The 27,220-nt window shown below is 44.8% G+C and overlaps 1 protein-coding gene across 4 annotated transcripts in view; it reads left to right on the top strand.

The window, feature by feature from the left end:
* Window positions 1-27,220, top strand: part of traf3ip1 (TNF receptor-associated factor 3 interacting protein 1) — a 302,416-nt gene that overhangs the window by 81,342 nt on the left and 193,854 nt on the right. The window contains exons 5-9 of one of the 4 annotated variants that reach the window (XM_070876061.1): window positions 2,296-2,730; window positions 4,144-4,227; window positions 14,141-14,170; window positions 21,670-21,745; window positions 25,988-26,059. In XM_070876061.1, the coding sequence (XP_070732162.1) occupies window positions 2,296-2,730; window positions 4,144-4,227; window positions 14,141-14,170; window positions 21,670-21,745; window positions 25,988-26,059 (697 nt within the window). The remainder of the gene's footprint in view (window positions 1-2,295; window positions 2,731-4,143; window positions 4,228-14,140; window positions 14,171-21,669; window positions 21,746-25,987; window positions 26,060-27,220) is intronic. The other 3 variants (XM_070876062.1, XM_070876063.1, XM_070876064.1) reach the window with 3 other exon arrangements.

Genomic DNA, 27,220 nt, shown 5'->3' with positions numbered 1-27,220 from the left:
CATGCTAATATATTACCCGCAGCCCCGTGAACTTTTTATCTTAGTGCAGTAACCTTTTATGTGGCACCTAATCGAAATACACCACATCCACTGGTGCCCCCTTATCCATCATTACATCCTCAAAGAACTCCAGCAAATTTGTCAAACATGATTTCCCTTTCATTAAACCATATTGACTCTGGTCTAGGCCTGCAGGCACTCATTAGTGCGCCGTGATTCAACTTTCATAGAGGAGACCAGTCTCTCAATCGAAGATTGTATCTTCGCAAGGACCTGCGCTATCAAACTATAAATATTTGAGCTGGCCTCCTCTGTCTTGTGGGACATTGTAGCTAGCGTGACTGGCAGGACAGCCAGTATCTTGCACAGCTGTTGCTGATTCTTGATGATTCTCCTTTTATTAATGGCCCCCCAGGATTCTGCAACTCTGTGCAGATGAACAGAACTTGGAGATGACTGCGCCCTCCGATGTGGACTCTTCACAGCTCCCTACCACCGCTCTGCTCATGCTCACTTGCGGCATGTGATTCACCTGGTGCTATCCCACCTAACTGTGTAAGATATAGCACTGAACTGCTATATCTGCACTGGTGCCTGCCATGCTTGTGTCCTGTGACCGTGCACCCTGAGCAGAAATGAGCTCCTCTGAGGAGTCCTCTTCATCTCCGGCCAGGGTCTCCTCCTCTTCGTGTGATGGTCCTGCACTTGAGAAGAGAGAAAATTTAGTCATGAGACTGTACAAATGTTGAAATGCACATCACTGGGGTGATTATACTTACTTAAATGCTGAAGTCAACTCCGGATGACGTTGTCGTGTGGGAGATGTGGGTCTGAGAAATTAATTCTGTCACCCTCCTGCAACGCACAACCAACCTCGCCATCTCCGATGCTGCGGGAGGCAGAGAGTCCACTTGTCTCCAGTGCCACCTCTTCTGCTGGGCTAAGCTCCACAATCTATGGCGGTGGGGTGTCCTCCCTCTGGTCCTCGCATTCTCCCTAGTATTCTATGCTCCCTTCTCCTGCAAGGATGGCATGAGTGGCTGTAAGCCATGTGTGCATCAAATGGATGCAGTGCATTCGGGGTGAGGATGACAATCGGGCAGATGCATCATAAGTGGCACTGTGATAGACCAATTTGGGACATGTGCTGAGAATCGGGGAGCTGATTGAGGTGGTATCAGATTACTGGAGGATTGGGATGAGTGACAGCGGTGGATGGAGGAAGGTGGAGGTGAGGATGTGCATTGAAACCGAGTGACGGGTGCTGTTGAAACTTAAGTGACAAGACCGAGTGATAGGGGTGCTCTATAAGAGGTAGGTGAATCTGCAACTTTGCTCAGCTTTTCTGACCTGGTTAGCTCATTTAAAATTCTTCCTCCATTGGATCAGTGTCTTAATTGTCACATTCCTGCTAGTCGCTTCTTGGGCCAATTCCAGCTATGCCGCCTTTGTGGTGGCTGCAGGTTTCTTTTTTCCATTGCTACGAAAGAGGACCTCGTTTCTGGCCCGTACTGCACCCAGCAGTACATCCAAGGACCCTTCATCGAATCTCGGCGTAGTCTTTGCTCTCCTTCCTTCCATAGCTGTTAATGTAGTCCTTCAAAACCAATGTAGCAAATTCTGTACCACCTCTTCCATTACATCTATAGGCCATTAAATAGTCAAGGTTAAATTGCCTCACGAGAGTCAGCATTACATCTGCTCGCGCGCAGTGGAGACGGTGAACCAGTGGGCGGCACTAAGGTGGCTGCAGAGCTCGCAGTGGCCCTCCCCTTTAACTGAAGGGGAGGGACATTGCTATGCGTCAGCATGATGTGCCGCGTCGTGCTGACATAATCAGCATCACACCGGCAGCCTTGCGCCATGCTCCTAATCCACTTCTGCCCGAAACACCGCCCCAACGGAATTGCTAAAAAAAAGGGCAGAATCGCGCTAAACACTGCTCCATTGATTGGGACGGTAAATCAACAATTAAATCGATAAATGCATCCCGTTTGGGACGAAGGACAATTTCAGCCTCTTGGTGTTGCTCAGCCAGCTTGCATAAGATGTCCTGCTGATGGGATTTGTTCTGGAACTTTTTCTCTTCTGGGGTGGAGTTCTGCACTCTGGTTGAAAATTACAACAGTTCATAGCAACAACTTTGCACATTGAATCAGATATTTGCAAATTGAGTATAAAATAGTCTGTTTACTGGTACAGTTGCAAAAAAATCTCATCTTTTAACCTCTTGAGTTTCTACATTTCAACAACTGCAATGTTTATAAACTGTAAATTTCAAATTTTTCTTTTAAGGAAAAGAATGAGAATGGAATTAAGGACACCAGTAGGGATCGAAAAGAAAAGGAAGTGCCAAAAGAACCAGGAAAACCAATGGACAAAGTAAGGGACCGACACAAAGATGGTGATAAACGAGAAAAGGGAAAGGAACAGGAGCGGGATCGAGCAAGAACAAAAGAGAGAGATCAGGAAAACAACAAAAATCGAGGGGATGGAGAAAAAGTGGAAAAGGATAAGAATCGAGATGGAGAAAAAGTGGAAAAGGACAGGATTAGAGGAGATGGGGAAAAAGACAAAGAGCGAAGCAAAGAAAGGGAAAGAAACCGAGACAAAGACAAAGTGAGAGAAAAAAGACAGAAAGACAAGGAGCGTGAGCATTCAAAAGACCAAGGCAGAGATCAAGAAGTAGAAAGGGAAAAAGCCAAAGAACAGGACAAAATAGAGAGAAGGGTAATTATAAATTGCATGACTTTGTTTTAGTTAGTGGAATATGCTAGCGTGTTTACAGTAAGACATATGCCAATTCAATTTCGCAAAAGTTTTGCAGAAGTTAAAAAAATGTGTGCAGCAAAGTGCAAAAAAACCCCTTGTAATCTTTGCACTGTGCAAACCAGTTAAATTCCAAGCATGCCCATTCATTTCTATTAAAGCCCACTTCTGACAAGTATGTAGATTTTGTATATAATCTTGCAATTCATAATTTTATTTCCAGAATTAAATGCCACATATAACTTGCTCTGTTAAACCTAGAAACGGTGTATTGCAAAGTTGTCAAACTGTTTTAGCCATTCTATTACTGTAAATATAAAATTACATTTTCCCTTAAATATCTATTCTATTACAGTACATATGAATTTGTAAATGTGTTTAACAACCAACTATTACGTGACTACCAACATGGATTTATAAGGGGTAGATCTTGTCTGACCAATCTTGTAAGCGCTTGGAGGAGATGATATCCCAAATTAATGGGGAAGTCATATGTAATGCACCTAGAGTTTCAAAAGGCCTTTGATAAACTGCTCAATGGACTTCTTTAGAAGCTAAGGTCAGTGGGTATCAGGATAAGGCATGGATATGGATAAGTAGCTAGATAAAGGGAAGGAAGAATACAGTGATGGAAAACCTTATGTACAATATTTTAGTGCTCACCATGTTCATAACAGGTGGTAATAAACAAAGCAGAAAGTATATCTGGTTATATAGTTAAATAAGTTCAGTTTCAAATGAAGTTAATCCTGAAAGTGTATAGACTGCACATGGAGTACTGTACAACTCTGGTTGTCGGAACATAAGGCCTTGGAGTTAGCACAGAGGACAGCAGGAAGGCTAATCCCGAGTGTCAGAGAAGTACAATGCAAAATAACTTGATAAACTAGGCTTCTTCAGTCTCAAAACAGTGTCTTACAAGAGACCTTTTATAAAGGTATATAATGGGATATCGTAAGTGATGAACCTAATTCAGATACACCAAAGCAGGAAGACAATACGGCACAGGTTTTAGGTTGTAGAGGGCAAATTTAGGGCAGAGATCAGGAAGTATTTCTTCATACACAAGATGAATAGTAGCTGGAACACATTCCCAAGAAAAGTGTTTGAGGCCAGGACACTGGATTCATTTAAGAAACTGCAAGATTTGTAATGTGAACATGTTAGGATAGGCATTGGTATCCTAGAAGAAAGAGGTCAAATGAACTGAATGGCTTTGCTCATCAGAAGCTAGTTTATGATCCAGTGAAATACACAATTTGGGATTTAATCATTTGTGTAATGAAATTGATAGTTGCTTTTATTTAGAAATGGTTCAAATATCTTTTTATTCTAGTTAGCTCTCTGTTTTAATGTTGCTTTTTATTTCTGTAGCCTAAAGTTGCAGCAGAGGAAAAAATACCCAAACAGCCTCTAGAGGTGATGAAGAAAGACAGCAAAACTGATGTAGACCATGAGGTGAGCAATGTGTGAATAACCCGGGAGCAGATTTCATTGTGTGCCTGCAAACCATTTACTGTAGAGAAATATACATTTTATAAGCTAAGTGCAACACACAGACTGGCAAATGAATTTCAACATAGATAAGTGTGAGGTATTACATTTTGGTAAGAAAAATAAGGACGTCACATATTACTTGGAAATACCCCTGAATATTTAGTTCCCAGTCCAGGTCACCTTGCAACCATGTCTCTGTAATGGTTATCAGATCATAGCCATTTGTAACTATTTGTGCCATCAACTCATCTATTTTGTTATGAATGCTGTGTGCATTCAGATAAACAGCTTTAAACATTTTTTTTAAGCCAGTTTTCCCTGCTTTGACCCCACTTTCTGGGCCCAAGTTTCCACACGATAAAAAACGGGCGCCCCTCCGAGCTGGGCGCCGGTTTTTCGCACCTGAAACGGCGCCTAAAAAAAACCTCGCGATTCTGAAGCGCCCTGCAGCTCCTTGTCTGCCTGGCGCGGCGCCCAGGGGGGCGGAGCCTACACTCGCGCCGATTTTTAAGTGGGAGGGGGCGGGTACTATTTAAATTAGTTTTTTTCTTGCCGGCAACGCCGAGCGTTGGAGTGTTCGCGCACGCGCAGTGTGAAAAAAACATTGGCACTCGGCCATTTTTGTAGTTCTTTGTAGCTGTTTAATTTTTGAACATTTTTTTAATAAAAGCACATTGCCATCAGCACTTGCAGCCTTCTTACTGTCTCCTTCCCCTCCCCCCTCCGCGGGAAGAACGGACGCCTCCTCCCCCCCGCGGGAAGAACGGACGCCTCCTCCCCCCCGCGGGAAAGAACGGGCGCCTCCTCCCCCCCCCCCCCCCCCCGCGGGAAAGAACGGGCGCCGGACACGCCCCCTTTCGAAGAAAAAATTCTGTTCCAAAGTAGAACTGTTCTACCTGACTAGAACTGCAGAAAAAAAAATGTGGAGAATTGCGATTTCTAAGATAGTCCGTTCTCCACCAGTTGCTCCTAAAAATCAGGCGCAAATCATGTGGAAACTTGGGCCCTCTGATTCACCGTTATGTTTATACATTCTGTCCCTTCCTGGCTTGCTCTGGTTTTTATTTCCCCTTGTGCTACCCTGGGGTAGAGGAGCAAAAGGATCTGGGAAACAAATACACAAATCACTAAAGTTGCGATGCAGGTCAATAATGCCATAACAAAAGCAAACCAAGCACTTGCGTTTATTTCTAGAGGGATAGAACTGAAAAGTAGAGATGTTATGCTAAACTTGTGTTGAACTTGTTAGACCACACTTCTGATCGCCATATTATAAGAAGGCACTGGAGAAGGTGCAAAAAAGATTTACAAGGACATCTCAAAGCGCTTTACAGCCAATGAAGTACCTTTTGAAGTGTAGTTACTGTTGTAATGTAGGAAATACAGCAGCCAATTGGCGCACAACAAGCTCCCACAAACAGCAATGTGATAATGACCAGATAATCTGTTTTTAGCGATGTTGATTAAGGGAAAATTTTGGTCAAGACACCGGCGATAACTCTTCAAAATAGTGCCATGGGATCTTTTGTGTCCAAGCAAGAAAGCAGATGAGGCCTTGATTCAATGTCTCAGCCGAAAAATGGCACCTCCAGCAGTGCAGCATTCCCTCAGTATGCATTGGAGTGTCAGCCTAGATTTTTGTGGTCAAGTCTCCATGTGAGACTGAACCTACAAGCTTTTGATTGAGAAGCAAGGGTGTTCGGACGGGCTTGACTCAGACCGTACTGGGACGAGGGTCTGGCGAATCAAATAACTAGGGCTGTAGAGAGGGCTTTAGACTAATTAGTGGGGGGGAGCGAAAATTTAAAAAGTCATAAAGAATAAGGAGAAGGCAATAGAGCAGGGTAACACGAGAGGAAATAAAAACCAGAGCAAGCCAGGAAGGGACAGAATGTATAAACATAATGGTGAATTAGAAAGTGGGGTCAAAGCAGGGAAAACTGGCTTAAAATTTTTTTTTAAAGCTGTTTATCTGAATGCACATAGCATTCATAACAAAATAGATGAGTTGACGGCACAAATAGTTACAAATGGCTATGATCTGATAACCATTACAGAGACGTGGTTGCAAGGTGACCTGGACTGGGAACTAAATATTCAGGGGTATTTGACAATTCGGAAGGACCGACAGAAAGGAAAAGGAGGTGGGGTAACACTGTTAATAAAGGATGAGAAACTGTTATGTATATGAACCTCACCTATGTGTAAGACTTGCCACTAGAGGGCACACTTGTGGGAGACCTATGGGTCGCCTGTGTACCCTGGTGCAAGCAGGTATAAAAGGCAGTCCACAACGCTGCTGCTTCACTTTGGAGTTATATTCAAGAGACCAAGATCACAATGGTTTGAGCTCACAACACAGTCTCGTGGAGTATTCTGAACTTAACAGAAACAATATTGGCTCAGAAGATCAAGATGTTGAATCAGTTTGGATGGAGATAAGGCATAATAAGGGGAAAAAGTCGCTGGTGGGCCCCCTCATAGTAGCTACACTGTTGGACGGAGTATAAATCAAGAAATAATGGAGGCTTGTAAAACAGGAACGGCAATAATCATGGGCGATTTTAACCTTCATATTGATTGGACAAAGCAAATTGGCCAGTGTAGCCTTGAGGAAGAGTTCATAGAGTATATCCGGGATAGTTTCCTTGAACAGTACGTTGCAAAACCAAGCAGGGAGCAGGCTATCTTAGATCTGATACTCTGTAATGAGACAGGATTAATAAATGATGTCGCAGCAAAAGATCCTCTAGGAATGAGTTACCATAACATGGTTGAATTTCAAATTCAGTAGGAGGGTGAGAAAGTTAGATCTCAAATCAGTGTCCTAAGCTTAAATAAAGGAGACTACAAAGGTATGAGGGCAGTGTTGGCTAAAGTGGACTGGGAAAATAGATTAAAGTATGGGACGATTGATGAGCAGTGGCAGACATTTAAGGAAGTATTTCATAACTCGCAACAAAAATATATTCCAATGAGAAGGAAAGACTGTAAGAGAAGGGATAACCATCCGTGGCTAACTAAGGAAATAAGGGTGGCTAAGATTAGTGGGAGGCCGGAGGATTGGGAAACTTTTAAAAGCCAGCAAAGAACGACTAAAAAAATGATAGAGAGGGAAGCTAGATTATGAGCGAAAACTAGCACGAAATATAAAAACAGATAGTAAGAGTTTCTACAGGTACATAAAAAGGAAAAGAATAGTTAAAGTAAATGTTGATCCCCTAGTGGATGAAACTGAGAAATTAATAATGGAGAACAGAGAAATGACAGACGTTGGACAGATATTTTGTATCGGTCTTCACGGTACAAGACACTAAAAACATCCCAATAGAAAATAATCAAGGGGCTATAAGGAGGGAGGAACTTAATAAAATCACTAGATCGGGTGGAGTGAGCCTCACGAGACCTGAGCGGGCGGGGGACTACAAAGGGCAGCGGCAGATTGGGAGGAGCCAGCATCGCGAGACCTGAGCGGGCGCGGGACTACAAAGGGTGGCGGCAGTTGGAGGAGCCTACGTTTGGGAGGAGCGAGCATTGTGAAACTTGAGCGGGCGCGGGACTACTAAGGATGGCAGCAGTCGGAGGAGCCTGAGTTAGGGAGGAGCCAGAGTTCGGGAGGAGTGAGCTGCAGCAGCGACAACAGTAAGGGACAAAAAGTAAAAAGAATCGAAATCGAAGTGTGACGTCACAGCCAAGCAGGTAAGTGATTGGCTGTTGGATTGGTAAGTATTTTTCTTTTCTTTAAAAAACCTTGGGCATTGGTGTAAGTTAGGAACTGCAATTAAATACCGTATATACTCGCGTATCCTACGATCTCACGTATCATGCGACCCCTAAATTTTCGTCCCCAAAACATGATTTTATCATATATCTCATGTATCATGCGAGTCACTTTTTTGAGATACCAGATGCCACTAGGCTAGGCTTTCAAACAAGTTTAACAAGTGCCCAACACGTAACAAGTACCCTAACACATAACAACGATCGAATACAGACCTTAACAACCGAATCATGAAACATCGAGTGGATTCTGTTGTGAAAGCTGTTCGCGAATCGAACACCGATATAGCAATCATTCCAGCTGGCTTGACTAGCGTCGTTCAGCCACAGCCTCTACTGTGTTTGCGGGTAAAAGAAGCATGGGCTGAGATAGATGGAGCCTCTAATAATGCAGCAAACTTCAGAGGGAGTTATGGGTGGCGATCTCTAGACCACAGCAAAGATACAGTATAAGTGACAATCGAGGCTGCAATCCAGCCCAGGAGATACCTGCTGAAATTCAGCGTGGATACGGTCTGCTTAACAGCCTAACAGCCTAATCTTGGCCAGCACTTCACACCCGCAAATTTTGTATCTCGCGTATCATGCGACCCCCCAAATTTAGGTTACAATTTAGGTCTTCAAAAGTCGCATGATACGCGAGTATATACGGTAGATAAGTGATGTTTATTATCTAAGGAAAACAAATTAATTAAATCAGCTGTTTGCTAAGTAGCTGCTGGGTGTGTTTTGCTAAGGTTGAGAGTTTATTTCTGCTTGATAGTTCTGAGTGTAACTAGAGGGATGGCAGGGCAGCTCAGTCCCGTGGATTGCACACCCTGTGGCATGTGGGAAATCCTGGATGCTTCGCGCAGCCGGGACGACCACGTGTGCAGGAGGTGTCTCCAGCTGCACCAACTCGAACTCCGTGTTTTGGAGCTTGAGCGGCGGCTGGAGTCACTGCAGTACATCCGTGAGACTGAGAGCTATGTGGATAGCATGTTTCTAGAGGTGGTCACCCCGCAGCTTAAGAGTGTGCAGGTAGAGAGGGAGTGGGTGACCGCCGGATAGAAGAGGAGGACTAGGCAGGTAGTGCAGGCGTCCCCTGAGTCCATCTCGCTCTCCAACTGGTATTCTCTTCTGAGTACCGGTGAGGACGATGGTGGCTCTGGGGAGTGCAGCCAGAGCCAAATCCACGGCACCACGGGTGGCTCAGCTGCACAGGGAGGGGGGAGGAAGAAGAATGGAAGAGCTATAGTGGTCGGGGATTTGCTAGTCAGGGGAGCAGACCGGCGTTTCTGCGGCTGCGGACGTGACTCCAGGATATGTTGCCTCCTTGGTGCCAGGGTCAAGGTTGTCACTGAGCAGCTGCAGGGCATTCTTCGGGGAGAGGGTGAGCAGTCAGAGGTCGTGGTCCATATCTGGACCAATGACATGGATAGAAAGAGGGATGAGGTCCTGCAGGCAGAGTTTAGGGAGCTAGGAGAGAAATTAAAAAGCAGGACCTCAAAGGTAGTAATCCCCGGATTACTCCCGGTACCACGAGCTAGTGAGTACAGAAACAGGAGGATAGAACAGATGAATGTGTGGCTGGAGAGATGGCGCAGGCGGGAGGGCTTTAGTTTCCTGAGGCATTGGGACTGCTTCTGGGGGAGGTGGTACCTGAACAAGCCGGACAGGTTACACCTCAACAGAGCCGGGACCAATATCCTCACCAGGGGGGGGGGCTGGGGTTTGCTAGTGCTGTTGGGGAGGGTTTAAACTAGCTTGGCAGGGGGATGGGAACTTGAAAATAGATTCAGGTAGGGAGGGGAGTAAAGCTGGAATTAGAAAGCAGAAATAAAGAAAGTGATTTTGAAGGAAAGAGAAAACAAGCAGGAAAAAAGGGTTTTAAAAAAAACAAATTTAAAGGCTCTTTGTCTAAATGCACGTAGCATCGTAACAAAATAGATGAGTTGTCGGCACAAATGGGTATGATCTGATAGCCATTACAGCGATGTGGTTACATAGAAACATAGAAAATAGGTGCAGGAGTAGGCCATTCGGCCCTTTGAGCCTGCACCGCCATTCAATGACCAGGACTGGGAACTAAATATTCAGGAGTACTTGACAATCTGGAAGGCGAGACAGAAAGGAAAAGGAGGTGGGGTAGCTTTTTTGATAAAGGATGGAATCACTGCAATAGTGAGAAATGATATTGGCTCAAATGATCAGGAAGGCCAATGGAATCTTGGCCTTTATTGCAAAGGGGATGGAGTATAAAAGCAAGGAAGTCTTGCTACAGTTATACAGGGTATTGGTGAGACCACACCTGAATACTGCGTACAGTTTTGGTTTCCATATTCAAGAAAGGATATACTTACTTTGGAGGCAGTTCAGAGAAGGTTCACTCCGGTTGATTCCGGAGATGTGGGGGTTGACTATGAGGAAAGGTTGAGTAGGTTGGGCCTCTACTCATTAGAATTCAGAAGAATGAGAGGTGATCTTATCGAAACGTATAAGATTATGAGGGGGCTGGACAAGATGGATACAGAGAGGATGTTTCCACTGATAAGGGAGACTAGAACTAGGGGGCATAATCTTAGAATAAAGGGCCGCCCATTTAAAATTGAGATGAGGAGTAATTTCTTTTCCCAGAGAGTTGTAAATCTGTGGAATTTGCTGCCTCAGAGCTGTGGAAGCTGGGTCATTGAATAAATTTAAGACAGAGATAGACAGTTTCTTAACTGATAAGGGAATAAGGGGTTATGGGGAGCGGGCAGGGAAGTGGACCTGAGTCCATGATCAGATCAGCCATGATCGTATTAAATGGCGGAGCAGGCTCGAGGGGCCGTATGGCCTACTCCTGCTCCTATTTCTTATCCTCTATCACTAAAGAAGTAGTACTCGTTAAAGTAATGGGACTAAAGGCGGACAAGTTCCCTAGACCTGATGGCTTACATCCTAGGGTTTCAAAAGAAGTGGCTGCGGAGATAGTGGATGCATTGGTTGTGATCTACCACAATTCCCTGGATTTTAGGGCGGTCCCAGCAGATTGGAAAACGGCAAATGTAACGTCCTTATTTAAAAAAGGAGGCAGACAAAAAAGTAGGAAACTATAGATCAGTCAGCCTAACATCTGTCATTGGGAAAATGCTGGAGTCCATTATTAAGGAAGCAATAGCAGGACATTTGGAAAAGCATAATTCAATTAAACAGAGTCAGCATGGTTCTATGAAAGGGAAATCATGTTTGAAAAATTTGCTGGAATTCTTTGAGGATGTAACGAACAGGGTGGATAAGGGGGGGAGCCAGTGGATGTGGTGTATTTGGATTTCTAGAAGGCATTCGATAAGATGCCACATAAAAAGTTACTGCACAAGATAAAAGTTCACTGGATTGGGGGTAATATATTAGCATGGATTGAGGATTGGCAAACAGTAACTAGTGGGGTGCCGCAGGGATCGGTGCTGGGACCTCAGCTATTTACAATCTATATTAATGACTTGGATGAAGGAACTGAGTGTAATGTTGCCAAGTTTGCTGATGATACAAAAATTAGTGGGAAAGCAAATTGTGAGGACACACAAAATCTGCAAAGTGAGTGGACAAAAATTTGGCAAATGGAGTATAATGTGGGAAAATGTGAGGTTATCCACTTTGGCAGAAAAAATAGAAAAGCAAATTATAATTTAAATGGAGAAAAATTGCTAAGTGCTGTAGTGCAGAGGGACCTGGGGGTCCTTGTGCATGAAACACACACGGTTAGTATGCAGGTGCAGCAAGTAATCAGGAAGGCAAATGGAATGTTGGCCTTTATTGCAAGGAGGATAGAATATAAAAGCAAAGAAGTCCTGCTGCAACTGTACAGGGTATTGGTGAGGCCACACCTGGAGTACTGCATACAGTTTTGCTCTCCATATTTAAGGAAGGATATACTTTAATTGGAGTCTGTTCAGAGAAGGTTCACTTGGTTGATTCCAGAGATGAGGGGGTTGACTTATGAAGATAGGTTGAGTCGGTTGGGCCTATACTCATTGGAGTTCAGAAGAATACGAGGTGATCTTATCGAGACATATAAGATAATGAGGGGGCTCGTCAAGGTGGATGCAGAGAGGATATTTCCACTCATAAGGGAAACTAAAACTAGGGGGCATAGTCTCAGAATATGGAGCCGCCAATTTAAAACTGAGATGAGGCGGAATTTCTTCTCACAGGGTTGTAAATCTATGGAATTCTCTGCCCCAGAGAGCTGCGGAGGCTGGGACATTGAATATATTTAAGGTGGAGATAGACAGATTTTTAAACGATAAGGGAATAAAGGGTTATGGGGAGCGGGCAGGAAAGTGGAGCTGAGTCCATGATCAAATCAGCCATGATCTTAAATGGCAGAGCAGGCTCGAGGGGCCAGGTGGCCGACTCCTGCTCCTATTTCTTCTGTTCTTATGTTACCAACTGAGCCTCAGCTGACACTGATAGGAGGTTAGTTACTAGTTAGCTATGATTGTGATATGCCTTGGGCAACTGTGGTCTCCTGGAGCTTATTTACCCATAAGGAGTTACAACAATTTCCAGAGTTTGGGTTTGGCCGAGCCAGCATTCCAAGAGGGGGTGCCTGTTGCCGGCCGGGCCAAACCCAAGGCTGCCATTTTTTTTTTTAAATTGCTGGCTGTGGTGCTGCGCCCTCCCCTTTAAGGGCGGCCGCACCACCCAGCCACTAGCAGGTTTCCGGCTCGCGATGCTGTCAGTGGCACTAACTGGCGGCGCTCTTGCGGGGCAATTTCCCCCGCGGGGTAGAAAAGGGGTCACCGACGAGCGGTAAGGGGTTGGTTTGCGGCCAAAAAGGGGTCGGAGCGCCAGGCAAGGCGGAAAGTCGGGATGCGGCGGAAACCTGTTTCTGCCGCCCCCGAATAGGGAGCAGTTGCGGAAAGGTCGTACCCTCCGACTGCCCCCCCAGTCGGTAAGGCCTTATCGCCCCGTTGCCACCTCCAAAAAGGGACAATTTCGGCCCCTTCCTATCGAGGGTTACAAATGAAATTAATGGAAAATTATTGCAATTGGGGGAAAAAAAGAAAGGCTTAAGACAGTTTGCAGGTCATGAATTATGTCGCCAGAAATACATTTGTGAATCTGATCATCAGGACTGCCTTCAGCTTCATTTGAAAATCTGAGCAGAATGACTCAATCTTTTCTGAATAAACTTGACACCCATGTTATAATTATCTATTCCATTGTAGTCCAGGTTCCAATTCTGTTGAAGTGTGAATGGAATGCTAAATTACACTGAAGATGTGATTCTCTGCACATGTATTGAAATAAATATACAAGCTATGCTTGATAAATGTTGGTCAAGACACCGGGGAAAACAGAGGGTGCAAATATTGTACAGTCTTCAAAATGGAGCTGGACAAGTTCCTGCAAGCAGAAGACTCCTTGAGTTATGGAAGATGGCATGGTTGACAGTGATGGTGGTACCAACCACTGTGGTTTCCTGCAGCTTGCTTGATTGCCTGTGGGGGTTGTAGAGAAATTTCCCAGAGTTACTTTTTCCAAAATTGGCCTAATTTTTTTTTTCCTTTTTGCTGCCTATCCCAGGTGATTGTGTGGCTGTGGATGGGGATGCAGGGTGGGAGGGGCTTAATGGTTGTGCAGGTTGTACTATGTGGGATGGAAACAGGCTTGATGGATCAGCTGGTCTGTTCCTATCCTTTTTCATGTGTTAGTCACTAAGCGCATATAGCGTTGGAGTCTTCACACACACAATGTACAAGTAAACACTTTTTATTTTTTTTGAGTGTTTCTGGGGGTCGTTGATTTTAGGGATTTTTAATTTGGAGAGTTATTTTGATGGAACTCTCTGCAATAAAGATGGTGTTGAGTCATTATTTCTAAATCAAACTAATGTGATTTTGACTTTCGGGTTTCAATTATCTTCCAGTTCTTAGAGATTGTATGGTGCTGTATTTCACTTAATTGAAATTGACCTACAGTGTGTACTTTACATTATATGATTCACAAGGATGTTTATTTTTAAAGACTTAATTTTGATATTTGTGCTAATAGAATTTATAAAATAATTTTGTCATTTTTCTGGTCAATCACTATTAATCGCTTTTATTTTAATTACTGCAAGCAGGATAAGATAGTTGGGGTTCCTGGAGGAAAGGTATTGCACTGTTTACACACTTCCTGTAGATGTTTATTTTGCAACTTAATTTTATAAGTAAGACAACCTTTTTAAAAATAAAATTTCAACTAATTCCAGAAAGCTTAATTTTGATTATCCAAAAAGCTTAGTTTATCAGGTAATATGCTCATTACCTATCCTATAGGGTGACCTTGCGTAGCGGACCACATCTTATGCTAGTCCATAACCAGTCAACAAGAGGTGTGACTTACGTAGACAGAGGAGTTTGACTATCTGTCTTTCTCTGAATACACACTGAAGTGGGGAACGTTTGGGGGGAATACCCCCCAAAAGTTCCCCAGATTGAGACAAGCAGCTTCATATTTTAAACATTGACTTCTGTTTGAGATGAAAACCCCAATTGAATTACTAAGTTGCTATTTATAAACCAATTGTTCAGTGAATGAATTCAAGCACAGATTTGACATGCCATTTATTTCCCAATAATTTCTGCTGAAGGAAAATGCCCCCCCTGTGTTATGAACAGAATGGGCGTTAAATTAGCGGACACCCAACGGATGTGGAGATAGCGGTACGCGATTATCTCGTGCCCGTTCATTGCGTTGCAGGCATTATGTTACATTCGTGCTCCTTGCTCTTTTAAATAACTGCTACTTGAATCCAGCGCTATCCACACTGTTCATTGGCTGCATGCATCAACGTGGGCCCGAAATCCCTAGTGGGCTGTGTTGCTTAAAGGGAGGTACTTTGTGGCTGCAAGACATGGTGGGAGTTTTTTGGAGTGAATCCGGACTGTGATACTTTGAGGAACGCCTGAGCATTCGAGTGAGTGAGCATCAAAGTTTTCTGACAATGCACTGGAGGTCTTGGTATCGGATACAGAAAGAAGAAGAGACATCCTGTATCCACAGGGGTGGCAGGAGTCCCTCCAGACATATGCTCAGGAAGCAGTGGGAAGAAGTAGCGGCAGAGGTCAGTGCAGGAAGATGTTTAATGATCTCACAAGATGTCAAGGTGAGTGAGTTCATCAAATGATCATATCCTATCAACTGCACCACTAACCTCAGCCACTGCTCAATTCACTACACCCCCATCATGCACCTACCAACAATCTCTATAAATCAGTACTCAACCCTTCAACTGAAATCCTTTACCTTGCCCTCACATACTTAGCACTTTTGCAAGCCTCGCATCCACAACTTAGTTCCTTCTTGCAGGAGAAGATGACAGAGAACTGGAGGAGGACAAGCACTCCTGCATGATAGTGCTGCCATCATGGAAAGGGGCATCGCTGAGGCCGTGGCCAGTGGCGGGACTGGAGGTGTCGATAACAAGGGTATCTGCATACCTAATCCTCCTTCTCTCATCCCACAATCTCTTCTGACTCACGAGGTGCAGATGATGTAAGCATGCACTTCTTAATTTCTCTTAACCACAACCCAACCCTTGTCCCTTTTCCATTTCTGATATCCAAGAACTGGAACCTTCCCAGTCAGAGGAGGAAGAAGACCGAGAAGATGAAAAGACACCATCATTTGATCTTGCACTAGCAACCACCAGCTCAGAGACTGACACTGCATGTATTTTAGAGGCTAGGATAGAGGAGGGATCTGCACGTGGTGAGACACCAGGCACAAGTGTGCAGAGACAGGGAGGGAGGCATGGATAGCGCAGGTGACAGTTTGCCGGAGTGCGAGATTGCACACTAGTTCTGCTGCAGAGGAGTCGGACGATGATTTCGATGGGTCAGGCTACAGAAGAAAGCTGAAGGGTGTACATACACAAATGCTTGGTGCACTGGGAAGTCTGCCAGAAAGCCTGTGCCCAATGTGAAGGAGCATGGAGAAGTCCAGCGCCAACTCAACACAGGGCTTTGCGCAGAGCTTGGAGCCCATCCTTTCCAACATGGGAACAGGTGGTCACCGTCAGCATACCTGTGGATCCACCATGATTCAACATCTGATGGCCGATGTCACACCTTGCATTGCAGCACAAATAGCTTTCATCAAAGTTCTGAGTGCTGTAGTGGAAGCTCAGACTGCTGCCACTGTGCCTCTGCATACCACTGTTCAGAGGGGCTTCTAGTGCATCACAGCAGTCCATCAATCTGATCTCTAATAGATCAGTAGGATTGCTGTGATCCTGTGAAAAAAACTCTGGGAGAGTGGCAGTGGCTCCAAGGGGCATGAAATTGCTGTGCTTTCATAGGATGATAGCATTCCTGCTCTCACCCCTGACTCTTCACCAGTGCATGTCAGCCAGCCCTAGCCAAGATGGTGAGCCTGAAGCCAGACCCTCCAGGCCCAGAGCAGTTCGAGGCCACCCTCCAAGTCCCATCTCCTCAATTGAAGGTCAACAGCTTTCAACCACCTGTGCTGTAGCCACTGGGGAAGCACCACGTTAGGAGCATTAGGATAGGCAAAGGGACATGGAAGACAGGCACTAAGGGAATGCACGGTGGTGATTAGTTTATTTTTGCATGCATTATGTCATGGTTAAACTTAAGATTGGATTAGAATGTACATTTTCTGGTGGTTTTTATTTTTGTGTTAGAAACAGAAACATAGAAAATAAGTAGGCCATTCGGCCCTTCGAGCCTGCACTGCCATTCAATAAGATTATGGCTGATCATTCCCTCAGTGTCCCTTTCCTGCTTTCTCTCCATACCCCTTGATCTCCTTAGCCGTAACTCCCTTTTGAATATATCCAATGAACTGGCATAAACAACTCTCTGCGGCAGGGAATTCCACAGGTTAACAACTCTGAATGAAGAAGTTTCTCCTCATCTCAGTCCTAAATAGCCTACCCCTTATCCTAAGACTGTCCCCTGGTTCTGGACTTCCCCAACATCGGGAACATTCTTCCCGCATCTAACCTGTCCAGTCCCGTCAGAATCTTATACATTTCTATGAGATCCCCTTTCATCCTTCTAAACTGTGAATAAAGGCCCAGTTGATCCAGTCTCTCCTCATATGACAGTCTAGCCATCCCTGGAATTAGTCTGGTGAACCTTCGCTGCACTCCCTCAATAGCAAGAACATCCTTCCTCAGATTAGGAGACCAAAACTGAACACAATATTCCAGGTGAGGCCTCACTAAGGCCCTGTACAACTGCAGTAAGACATCCATGCTCCTCTACTCAAATCCCCTAGCTATGAAGGCCAACATACCATTTGCCTTCTTCAACACCTGCTGCACCTGGATGCAAACCTTCAATGACTGATGAACCATGACACCCAGGTCTCGTTGCACCTCCCCTTTTCCTAATCTGCCGCCATTCAGATAATATTCTGCCTTTGTGTTTTTGCCCCTAAAATGGAAATCTCACATTTATCCACATTATACTGCATCTGCCATGCATTTGTCCACTCACCTAACCTGTCGAAGTCACCCTGCAGTCTCAGCGTCCCCCTCACAGCTCACACTGCCACCCAGTTTAGTGTCATCTGCAAACTTGGAGATATTATACTCCGTTCCTTCATCCAAATAGTTAATGTATATTGTAAAGAGCTGGGGTCCCAGCACTGAGCCCTGCGGCACTCAACTAGTCACTGCCTGCCATTCTCGTTTATCCCGACTCTCTGCTTCCTGTCTGCCAACCAGTTCTCTATCCACGTCAGCACATTACCCCCAATACCATGCGCTTTGATTTTGCACACCAATCTCTTGTGCGGGACCTTGTCAAAAGCGTTTTGAAAGTCCAAATACACCACATCCACTGGTTCTCCCTTGTCCATTCTGCTAGTTACAGCCTCAAAAAATTGCAGATGGTTTGTCAAGCATGATTTCCCTTTCATAAATCCATGCTGACTTGGACCGATCCTGTCACTGCTTTCCAAATGCACTGCTATTTCATCCTTAATGATTGATTCTATCATTTTCCCACTACTGATGTCAGGCTAACCGGTCTATAATTACCCGTTTTCTCTGTCCTTCCTTTTTTTAAAAAGTGGTGTTACATTTGCAACCCTCCAGTCCATAGGAACTGATCCAGAGTCGATAGACTGTTGGAAAATGATCACCAATGCATCCACTATTTCTAGGGCCACTTCCTTAAGTACTCTGGGATGCAGACTATCAGGCCCCGGGGCTTTATCAGCCTTCAATCCCATCAATTCCCCTAACACAATTTCCCACCTAATAAGGATATCCTTCAGTTCTTCCTTCTCATTAGACCCACTGTCCCCTAGTACATTCGGAAGGTTATTTGTGTCTTCCTTCTTGAAGACAGAACCCAAGTATTTGTTCAATTGGTCTGCCATTTCTTTGTTCCCCATTATAAATTCACCTGAATCCGACTGCAAGGGACCTACATTTGTCTTCACTAATCTTTTTCTCTTCACATATCTATAGAAACTTTTGCAGTCAGTTTTTATGTTCCCTGCAAGCTTCCTCTCATACTCTATTTTCCCCCTCTTAATTAAACCCTTAGTCCTCCTCTGTTGAATTCTAAATTTCTCCCAGTCCTCAGGTTTGTTACTTTTTCTAGCCAATTTATATGCCTCTTCCTTGGTTTTAACACTACCCTTAATTTCCTGTGTTGGCCACGGTTGAGCCACCTTCCCCCTTTTATTTTTACTCCAGACAGGGATGTACAATTGCTGAAGTTCATCCATGTGATCTTTAAATGTTTGCCATTGCTTATCCACCATCAACCCTTTAAGTATCCTTTGCCAGTCTATTCTAGCCAAAGGTGTCAGAAAGAGGACGATTTGATGTTCAGTGATCGAGGAAAGGTAAGGAGTGTGGGACTGTTGGTGAATGGGAAGGTGTTGTTTAGGTTACTGGTATCGCTCATGAATTATTTGATCATGTAGAGCCCGGGCAGTAAGGGGCTGCCTATGTTGTGGCCTCCCTTCCTCTTGGTCTTCCGCCATTTCCTGTTGCATTTCCTCCTCCTCTTCCTTGAGCTCCTGCTCCTCAACTTATCGTCTGATAGCTGGTGGCAAGGTCTGTTCCCTCATAATGATACGGTTGTGCAGCATACTACCATAAATCTTGGTACCCGCTCAGCTCAGTCCTGCAGGGCTCCTCTCGAGCGGTCCAGGCAGCAGAAGCGTTGTTCCTTGTGGCAGCATGGCTCTCATTGTAGGCCTGTTGTGCACGTGTTCCTTGGGTTCCGGACCGGAGTCATGAGCCATTTTCTGAGTTAATAAACCTTGTCACCCAGTAGCCAGCCTTTGACTTGCCATGGTGGTCAAATGCAGCTAGCACAAAGGACTACCACAGAATGAAGGAATCGTGACTATTGCCTGTCCAACGGGCATTCACCTGTATGATGTGCTGCTTGCGGTTGCACACCAGCTGCACATTGAGGGAGTGGAATCCCTTTCGGTTCAGTAAAATGGCAGAGTTCACATGAGACGTGCACAAGGCAATCATCGTCATAGGCTGCCCCTCGAAATCGAGGAAGACTTGCTTCCACTCCAAAAATGAGTTCTTAGGTGACTGAACAGTCCAATATGGGAATTACAGTCTCTCTCACAGGTGGGACAGACAGACATTGAAGGAAAGGGTGGTTGGGACTGGATTGCCACACACTCCTTCCGCTGCCTGCGCTTGATTTCTGCATGCTCTCGGCGATGAGACTCGAGGTGCTCAGCGCCCTCCCGGATGCACTTCCTCCACCTAGGGCAGTCTTTGACCAGGGACTCCCAGGTGTCAGTGAGGATGTTGCACTTTATCAGGGAGGCTTTGAGCGTGTCCTCGAAACGTTTCCTCTGCCCACCTTGGGCCCGCCTGCCATGCCATGTAGGAGTTCCGAATAGAGCACTTGCTTTGGGAGTCTTGTGTCAGGCATGCAAACAATGTGTCCTACTCAACGGAACTGGTCGTGTGTGGTCAGTGCCTCGATGTTGGGGATGTCGGCCTGGTCAAGGACGCTAATGTTGTTGTACCTGTCCTCCCAGGGGATTTTCAGGATCTTGCGGAGACATCGTTGGTGGTATTTCTCCAGCGATTTGTGGTGTCTGCTCTATATGGTCCACGTCTGAGCCAGACAGGAAGGCAGGTATCACTACAGCCCTGTAGACCATGAACTTCGTGGCAGATTTGAAGTCCAGATCTTCGAACACTCTTTTCCTCAGGCGGCCGAAGGCTGTGCTGGCCCACTGGAGGCGGTGTTGAATCTCGTCGTCGATGTCTGTCCTTGCCGATAATAGGCGCTCGAGGTATGGGAAGTGGTCCACGTTGTCCAGGGCCGCACTGTGGATCTTTACTCCAGCCTCTCAAAATCACTGTCCCGTGTCTCTACAGACAACAAACTGATGCTGCTCGGCGACTTCAACACCAGGGTCGACACAAGGCAATGTGCATGCAGTCAATGGCACCCCGCAATCCGTGCAAACCCTTGCACTCGCTCCACCTGCTTGTCTCTGGAAAGAGAGAATGAGGTTAAACTGTTTCTCTGTGTATAAAGAGCCTTAGTGATGTCCCTTGCGCAGCGGTGCACTGCAAACTGCGAGATGTTGCTTCTATCCAGCAATAGCCTGGAAGGAGCCAGATGCATAAAAATTAAGATCCACTGTTATCTTGACAGCCCAAAGCAATGCGGTCCTTGCTCTGTTTTGAGGTTGTAGTTGTGGCTGCAGCAGTTTTCAGTCACAACCTCTTTTGTGAAGCAGGACGTCTTATCTATTGGTCCTTGCTGAAGTTGACGTAAGAGAATTGCTCCCTAAAGACCCTCGGCGGATATGGGCTCCTGCTGAGAGCCCTTCTCCCCTTCCTCCTCCTCCCTCTGCTAGAAACCTGTTCTGTTTTGTGTGGCATTTCGTCATTCTACCAATTATGCTCAATTCCCAGAAGGCGGCCTACCAGGCTACACATGCCTTGAAGCAACTTGTTTCAGCACAAGTTTTCACATGAACAGCTTTGCTTCAGCACCAGCCAGACCATTCCCTGTAGACTATTCAAACTTTAGTCAAGTATCGGAAAGCTTGAAAAATGCATGCAATTGCACCAGCAGCCAAAATAAAGAATCTAGCAACTAACCTGTCGGTTGTTCATGATCTCTTTAAATAGCGCTGGTTGGGGTGGGGTGTGGTCCTTCATTCGTGTTCTGCTGTGCGAGTTTAAGACATGAGTGTGACATTCTAAAATGGCAGCGCTGGCATCAAGTCAGTGTTGCACACTGGTTGACGTCATCATCTACCTGCTCTGCATGCTGCAAGCGGTTGTTAGGTGCACTCACGCAAACCCCATTATCAAGATGGCGTCCTATGCACTTCCTGTTGCCACTTGGGTTGCTGCCTGAGAAAACCGGCACTACAGAGCCCAATTTAGCCCCCAATATATCTTAATCATTGTGGAATGATTACTATCCCCACTCACAAGGCTGACTGTAACTTTCTTAATACTGTCGTGCTCAAAAGTGCAGTTATTAATCGTTTTCCACTGGCTATGATTTTTCGTAAAGGTCTAGAATTAGATGCTTTAAATAATTGTTGGTGACCTACATGCAATTATGATGTGGAATTTCTGCAGCGTTTGTGAATTCATAGATTCCTTTTATTTTGAAGGTTGAGAGCCCTGTGAGGATACCCAGACCTTCATCAGCAAAAGGCCAAAGACGGAAACCAAAATCAGGAGTTGAAGGTATTAAATTTTACCGTAAACCACCTTAACTGTGACAGTCCTGTAATACATTCTAATATGTATATTTCATGCAACAAGAGTACAGATGTTTCATGCTTGATTTCATAATAGTGGTTTTTCCTGCAAAGAATAATCAATAATCTACTCGTCTTCTGAGCATGGTAGGGGAAGCAAAATCTCTGGAATCATTCACGAGGCAGTTAAAACTGGAGGTGTCTATGGATAAGTAGATGGGTTGAATGGGCTCTCTCATCTTGCCTGAAATTAAGAATAGTAGCAGGAAATTGCAGCCAATGGTGTGTTAAATAACTAATGGCATATTAAAACTAATTGTCAGAAAAAAGAAATTTGTTTGTGTTTGTAAACCTAAACTATTCAAACTACAGCGGCCAACTTGTTTTAACAACATAAGAAATAGGAGCAGGTGTAAGCTATTTGGCCCCTCGAGCCTGCTCCGCCTTTCAGTGAGATCATGGCTGACCCTCAACCTCAACTCTACTTGCCTGCACTATTCCCATATCCCTTGATTCCCTTAATATCCAAAAATCTATCGATCTCTGTCTTGAATATGCTCAACAACGGAGCTTCCACTGCCCTCTGGGGGAGAGAATTTCAAAGATTCATAACCCTCTGAGTGAAATAGTTTCTCCTCATCTCAGTCCTAAAAGGCTGACCCCTTATGCTGAGACTGTGAACCCTGGTTCGTGTTTTGAAAAATGATTTCTTGAATACACCAGTTTCAGATTATAAATTTTGAAATAATTTGAAAATCTTTGTCAAATCAAATTATTGGGAACTATGAAGATGCAATACATATATATGAGTTTAAAACCATGGTGTGAACACAAGAATTAGGAGTAGGAGCAGGCCAAACTGCCTCTCGAGCCTGCTCCACCATTCAATAAGATCATGGCTGATTTTTAACCTCAACCCATTTTTCCGCTCGATCCCCATAATCTCTCGATTCCCCTAGAGTCCAAAAATCTGTTTCTCAGTCTTGAATATACTCAACGATTCAGCATCCATAGATCTTTGGGGTAGAGAATTCCAAAGATTTACAACCCTCTCAGTGAAGAAATTCCTCCTCGTCTCTATCTTAAATGGCCGACCCCTTATCCTGAGACTATGACCCCTAGTTCTGGACTCTCCAGCTAGGGCAAACAACCTCTCCGCATCTACCCTGTCAATCCCCCTCAGAATCTTGTGTTTCAATGAGATCACCTCTCATTCTTCTAAACTCCATCACCTCATTCTTCTAAACATCTACTCAAACTCTCCACATAGGACAGCCCTCTCATTCCAGGAATTAATCTAGTGAATCTTTGTTGCACCGCCTCTGAAGCAAGTATATCCTTCCTCAGATAAGGAGACCAAATCTGTGCACAATACTCCTAGTGTGGTCTCTCTGAAGCCCTGTACAATTGTAACAAGACTTCCTTACTCCTGAACTCCATCCCCCTTTCAGTAAAGGCCAACATGCCACTTGCCTTCCTAAGTGCTTGCTAACTCTCTGTTTCTTATCCGCGGCCATCTAAACCTCTCTCAACACTAACATTTAATAGTTTATCAGCATTTAGAAAATATTATTTTTTTCCTATTCTTCCTACCTCAAATTTCTTCATTATATTTCATCTGCCACCTTATTGCTCACTCACTTAACCTGTCTATATCATTTTGTAGGCTCTTTGTGTTCCCACAGCTTACTTTCCCACCTATATCGTTAGCAAACTTTGATACATTGCACTCGGTCCCTTCATCTAAGTCATTAATATAGTTATAAATAGCTGAGGCCCAAGCACTGATCCTTGCGGCACCCCACTAGTAACCGCCTGTCAACCGGAAAATGACCCGTTTGTCCCTACTCTGTTTTCTGTCCGTTAACCAATCCTCTATCCATGCTAATATATTACTCCTAACCCCATGAGCCCTTATTTTGCGTAACAACCTTTTTATGTGGCACACATCGAATGCCTTTTGGAAATCCAAATATACTACATCCACTGGTTCCCCTTTATCTACCCTGATGGCCCAACCATCATCAGCTGCTTCATCAATGACCTGTCCTCCATCATAAGGTCAGAAGTGGGAATGTTCGCTGATGATTGCACAGTGTTCCGTTCCATTCGCAACTCCTCAGAAAATGAAGCAGTCCATGACCGCATGCAGCAAGACCTGGACAGCATTCAGGCTCAGCCACACAAAATATTCATGGCACACAAGTGTCAAGCAACGACCATCTCCAACAAGCAAGAGTCTAACCACCTCTCCTTGATATTCAATGGCATTACCATTGCCAATTCGCCCACCATCAACATTGTGGGGGTCAACATTGACCAGAAACTTAACTGGACCATCCACATAAATACTGTGGCAACAAGAGCGGGTCAGAGCTGGATATTCTGTGGCGAGTGTCTCACCTCCTGACTCTCCAAAGCCTTTCCACCATATACAAGGCACAAGTCAGGAGTGTGATGGAATACTCTTCACTTGCCTGGATGAGTGCAGCTCCAACAATACTTGAGAAGCTCGACACCATCCAGGGCACAACAGCCCGGTTGATTGGCACTCCATCCACCACCTTAAACATTCACTCCGCACCGTGGCTGCAGTTTGTACTATCTATAAGCTGCACTGCAGCAACTCTCCACGGCCTCTTTGGCAGCAGGTCCCAAATCCATGACCTCTACCACCTAGAAGGACAAGGGCAGCAGGCGTATGGGAACACCATCATCTCCATGTTCCCCTCCAAGTTACACACCATTCTGACTTGGAACGATATCGCCATTCCTTCATCGTCGCTGGTCAAAGTCCTGCAACTCCCTCCCTAACAGCACTGTGGGAGTACCTTCACCACAAAGACTGCAGTGGTTCAAGAAGGCGGCTCAATACCACTTTCTCGAGAGCAATTGACGCCCATGAATAAAAAAAAACTTACACCCTCAAAAAATTAATTTGTTAAACACGATTTCCCTTTCATAAAACCATGTTGACTCTGCCTAATCATGTTCTGATTTTCTAAGTGCCATTTTACCACATCCTTAATAATGGATTTCAGCATTTTCCCGATGACTGATGTCAGGCTAAGGTGACCTAAAACTGTCCTAAATTTGTGTATTTCCAAGAATATTGCTGACTTAAACATTCGTATTTTCACAATTAGGAGTGAATAAATTATATTTCACTTCTTTGTTTAGAGTTCCAGGGTACAGTTCATTCATCTTCCAGCCCTTCAGTACCTTACCCAAGGTGGCATGCTTTCATGTATGAGCCTAGATAATGAATGAACACAGGCTGTTTGTTGATGAGCATCTTACGTGAGCCCAGTCCTGTTCCAACTTGCGTCCACAGATGCTCAATTCTAGCAGGAATCTTTGGCTGATTTTCTCCTCAGCCCCAACCCAGGAACGCTGAAGCCAGTTCTTTGACCATCGCTGCCACCTTGCCTCATGTCCACTTACTCAGCCAAGATTGTAGAACCTTCCTGGTCTGTGTATGTGTCTCAATTCCTCACTGGGTTTTTGTTGGATTTTAATCTACATTATAGTTAAACCAGTGTTACTTTGCAGTAACTCTTGTTCTTCAGTCCAAGACAGACTGTTACCAGTGCTGACACTACTTGGGCTGTTTCAAGTATGACAAATGGAAGCTTCTTTTTGTGACCCTTTGACAAGTGCGCACAGCATTTTGAATTCAACATCTTTCACAGCTGTGGAATAACCAGAATTATGCCTTCAGTTTGGAAAAGTGAACATACTGCTATACAAAACTTAGAATATAGTTAATAAGTAGCTGCACTCAATTTGTGTATTTTTAAATTTATATATTGACCGTATCAAATCCCACGGCACACATTGCTCCCTGATCAAGAGGGAAAGCAAACTGGCTTAAGCCACAGGTGCTGAGTACATTATTTGGAGTTCATCTGATTTGACTCAAATTTTCTCTTCCAGTAAAGAAATCCTTTCCCTGGAGTGCCTGGTTAGAATTGAGAATTTCCCATGTAAGAAGTGTGTGTTACATCAAGATGACTACAACCCCCATTCCCAGACAATTGTTTTAGATTCATGCGAATGTTAATTCATTTATTTTGGGTGCATACTGATGTGTTCTTCTGCTTTTGCCTTGGAAAACAGAATAAGATATTGACTTCAAGACAATGGATTATTTTTAATGTTAAAATGACTTCATCAATGATTTTAAGAGCCACTTGTAACACTAATTTATTCTTTCTGCCACTGTCAGAGGAAGAGAAAGAAACTAAAACATCAGTTAGTCAGCAAGAACCTGAGAAAGAGACCATTATAAGCAAGCTAGGTAAGATTGAAGGGGCAGGTTGACCTCTGAATTGTGCCGACAAGAGTAGCAAGAGGCAGAAAACTGCTAGTATAATTTTCTAATGATACTACTTTAAAGCTAAGATGAAACAATTTTTTTTTTTACATAAATGGTAATTTCTTGTTTGAGCTGGACTTTACATATTGCTACTGATTTAAATACCTTTTAAAGAAATTACCAAACTAAAGCACAGTTATCAAATGTTTAATTCTCTCATGCAAAATCCCGCCCTATTTTAGTTTTGACTTTCATTCATGAAATTAATTCTTCAGGTATTTTAGCAGAGGTAGTAACCTGATTAAAATAAGGACGAGCTTATCACATAATCTGATTGCTGATTGGTCCCATTGCAGGATAAGCAACACCCAGCAGTTTCTCTGGAGAGTGTAATTGTAACCGCCCAGCCTCAGTTCTGAGTGGCTTTGCAAAGTGTAATTCGAGCCATTCTGATTTCAGAACTTCCCTGCAAGCAATCAGAGGATGGAGCTGTTAGCAAAAGCCTCCCCTCCCCCAGCCAAAGTCGCTGACACCCCGAGCCCAAGTTCCCCCCACGCCCTCACCCACCCCGGCCAGGCCATGTGCAGGCCAGCCGAAGGCCCTAACACCAGCGCAAGTGCATGACCTCTGCCATAGATGGGACATTGTGCGTGGGTCATCGATTGTTAATCGGTTTATTGGGTATAAAGTGAATAGTGACAGTGTCATGACTTCCGGATTGCATCCACCGCGGGGGTAAAGGAGGTTAGAAGAACGTGATACATCTTCCCTGAGCTCCCTCTCCACCACCTCCCCCCCCAACCACCTCCCCCGGTGACTGTCTCTCTCTCCCGCCCCCCCCCCTCACCCCCCCCACCGTGTGTGTGTATCTCTCTCTCTCTCTCTCTCTCTCTGCTTTCTCTGCTCTCTCTGCTCTCTTTCCCCCCCCCCATGCCCGTCTTCCCCCCCCCCCTCTCTCTCTCCCCTCCCGCCGTGTCTCTCTCTCTCTCTCTCTCTCTCTCTCTCTCTCTCTCTCTCTCTCTCTCCCCTCCCCCCGTCTCTCGCTCTCTCCCTCGCCCGTCGGTCTCTCTCTCTCTCTCCCCTCCCCCCGTTGGTCTCTCACTCTCTCTCTCTCTCTCTCACTCTCACTCTCACTCTCACTCT

Source organism: Pristiophorus japonicus, chromosome 3 (assembly GCF_044704955.1).
Source record: "Pristiophorus japonicus isolate sPriJap1 chromosome 3, sPriJap1.hap1, whole genome shotgun sequence".
Classification (NCBI taxonomy): domain Eukaryota; kingdom Metazoa; phylum Chordata; class Chondrichthyes; family Pristiophoridae; genus Pristiophorus; species Pristiophorus japonicus.
The sequence above is the reverse complement of the archived record's forward strand: the minus strand, read 5'-3'. Positions and strand labels throughout refer to the sequence as shown.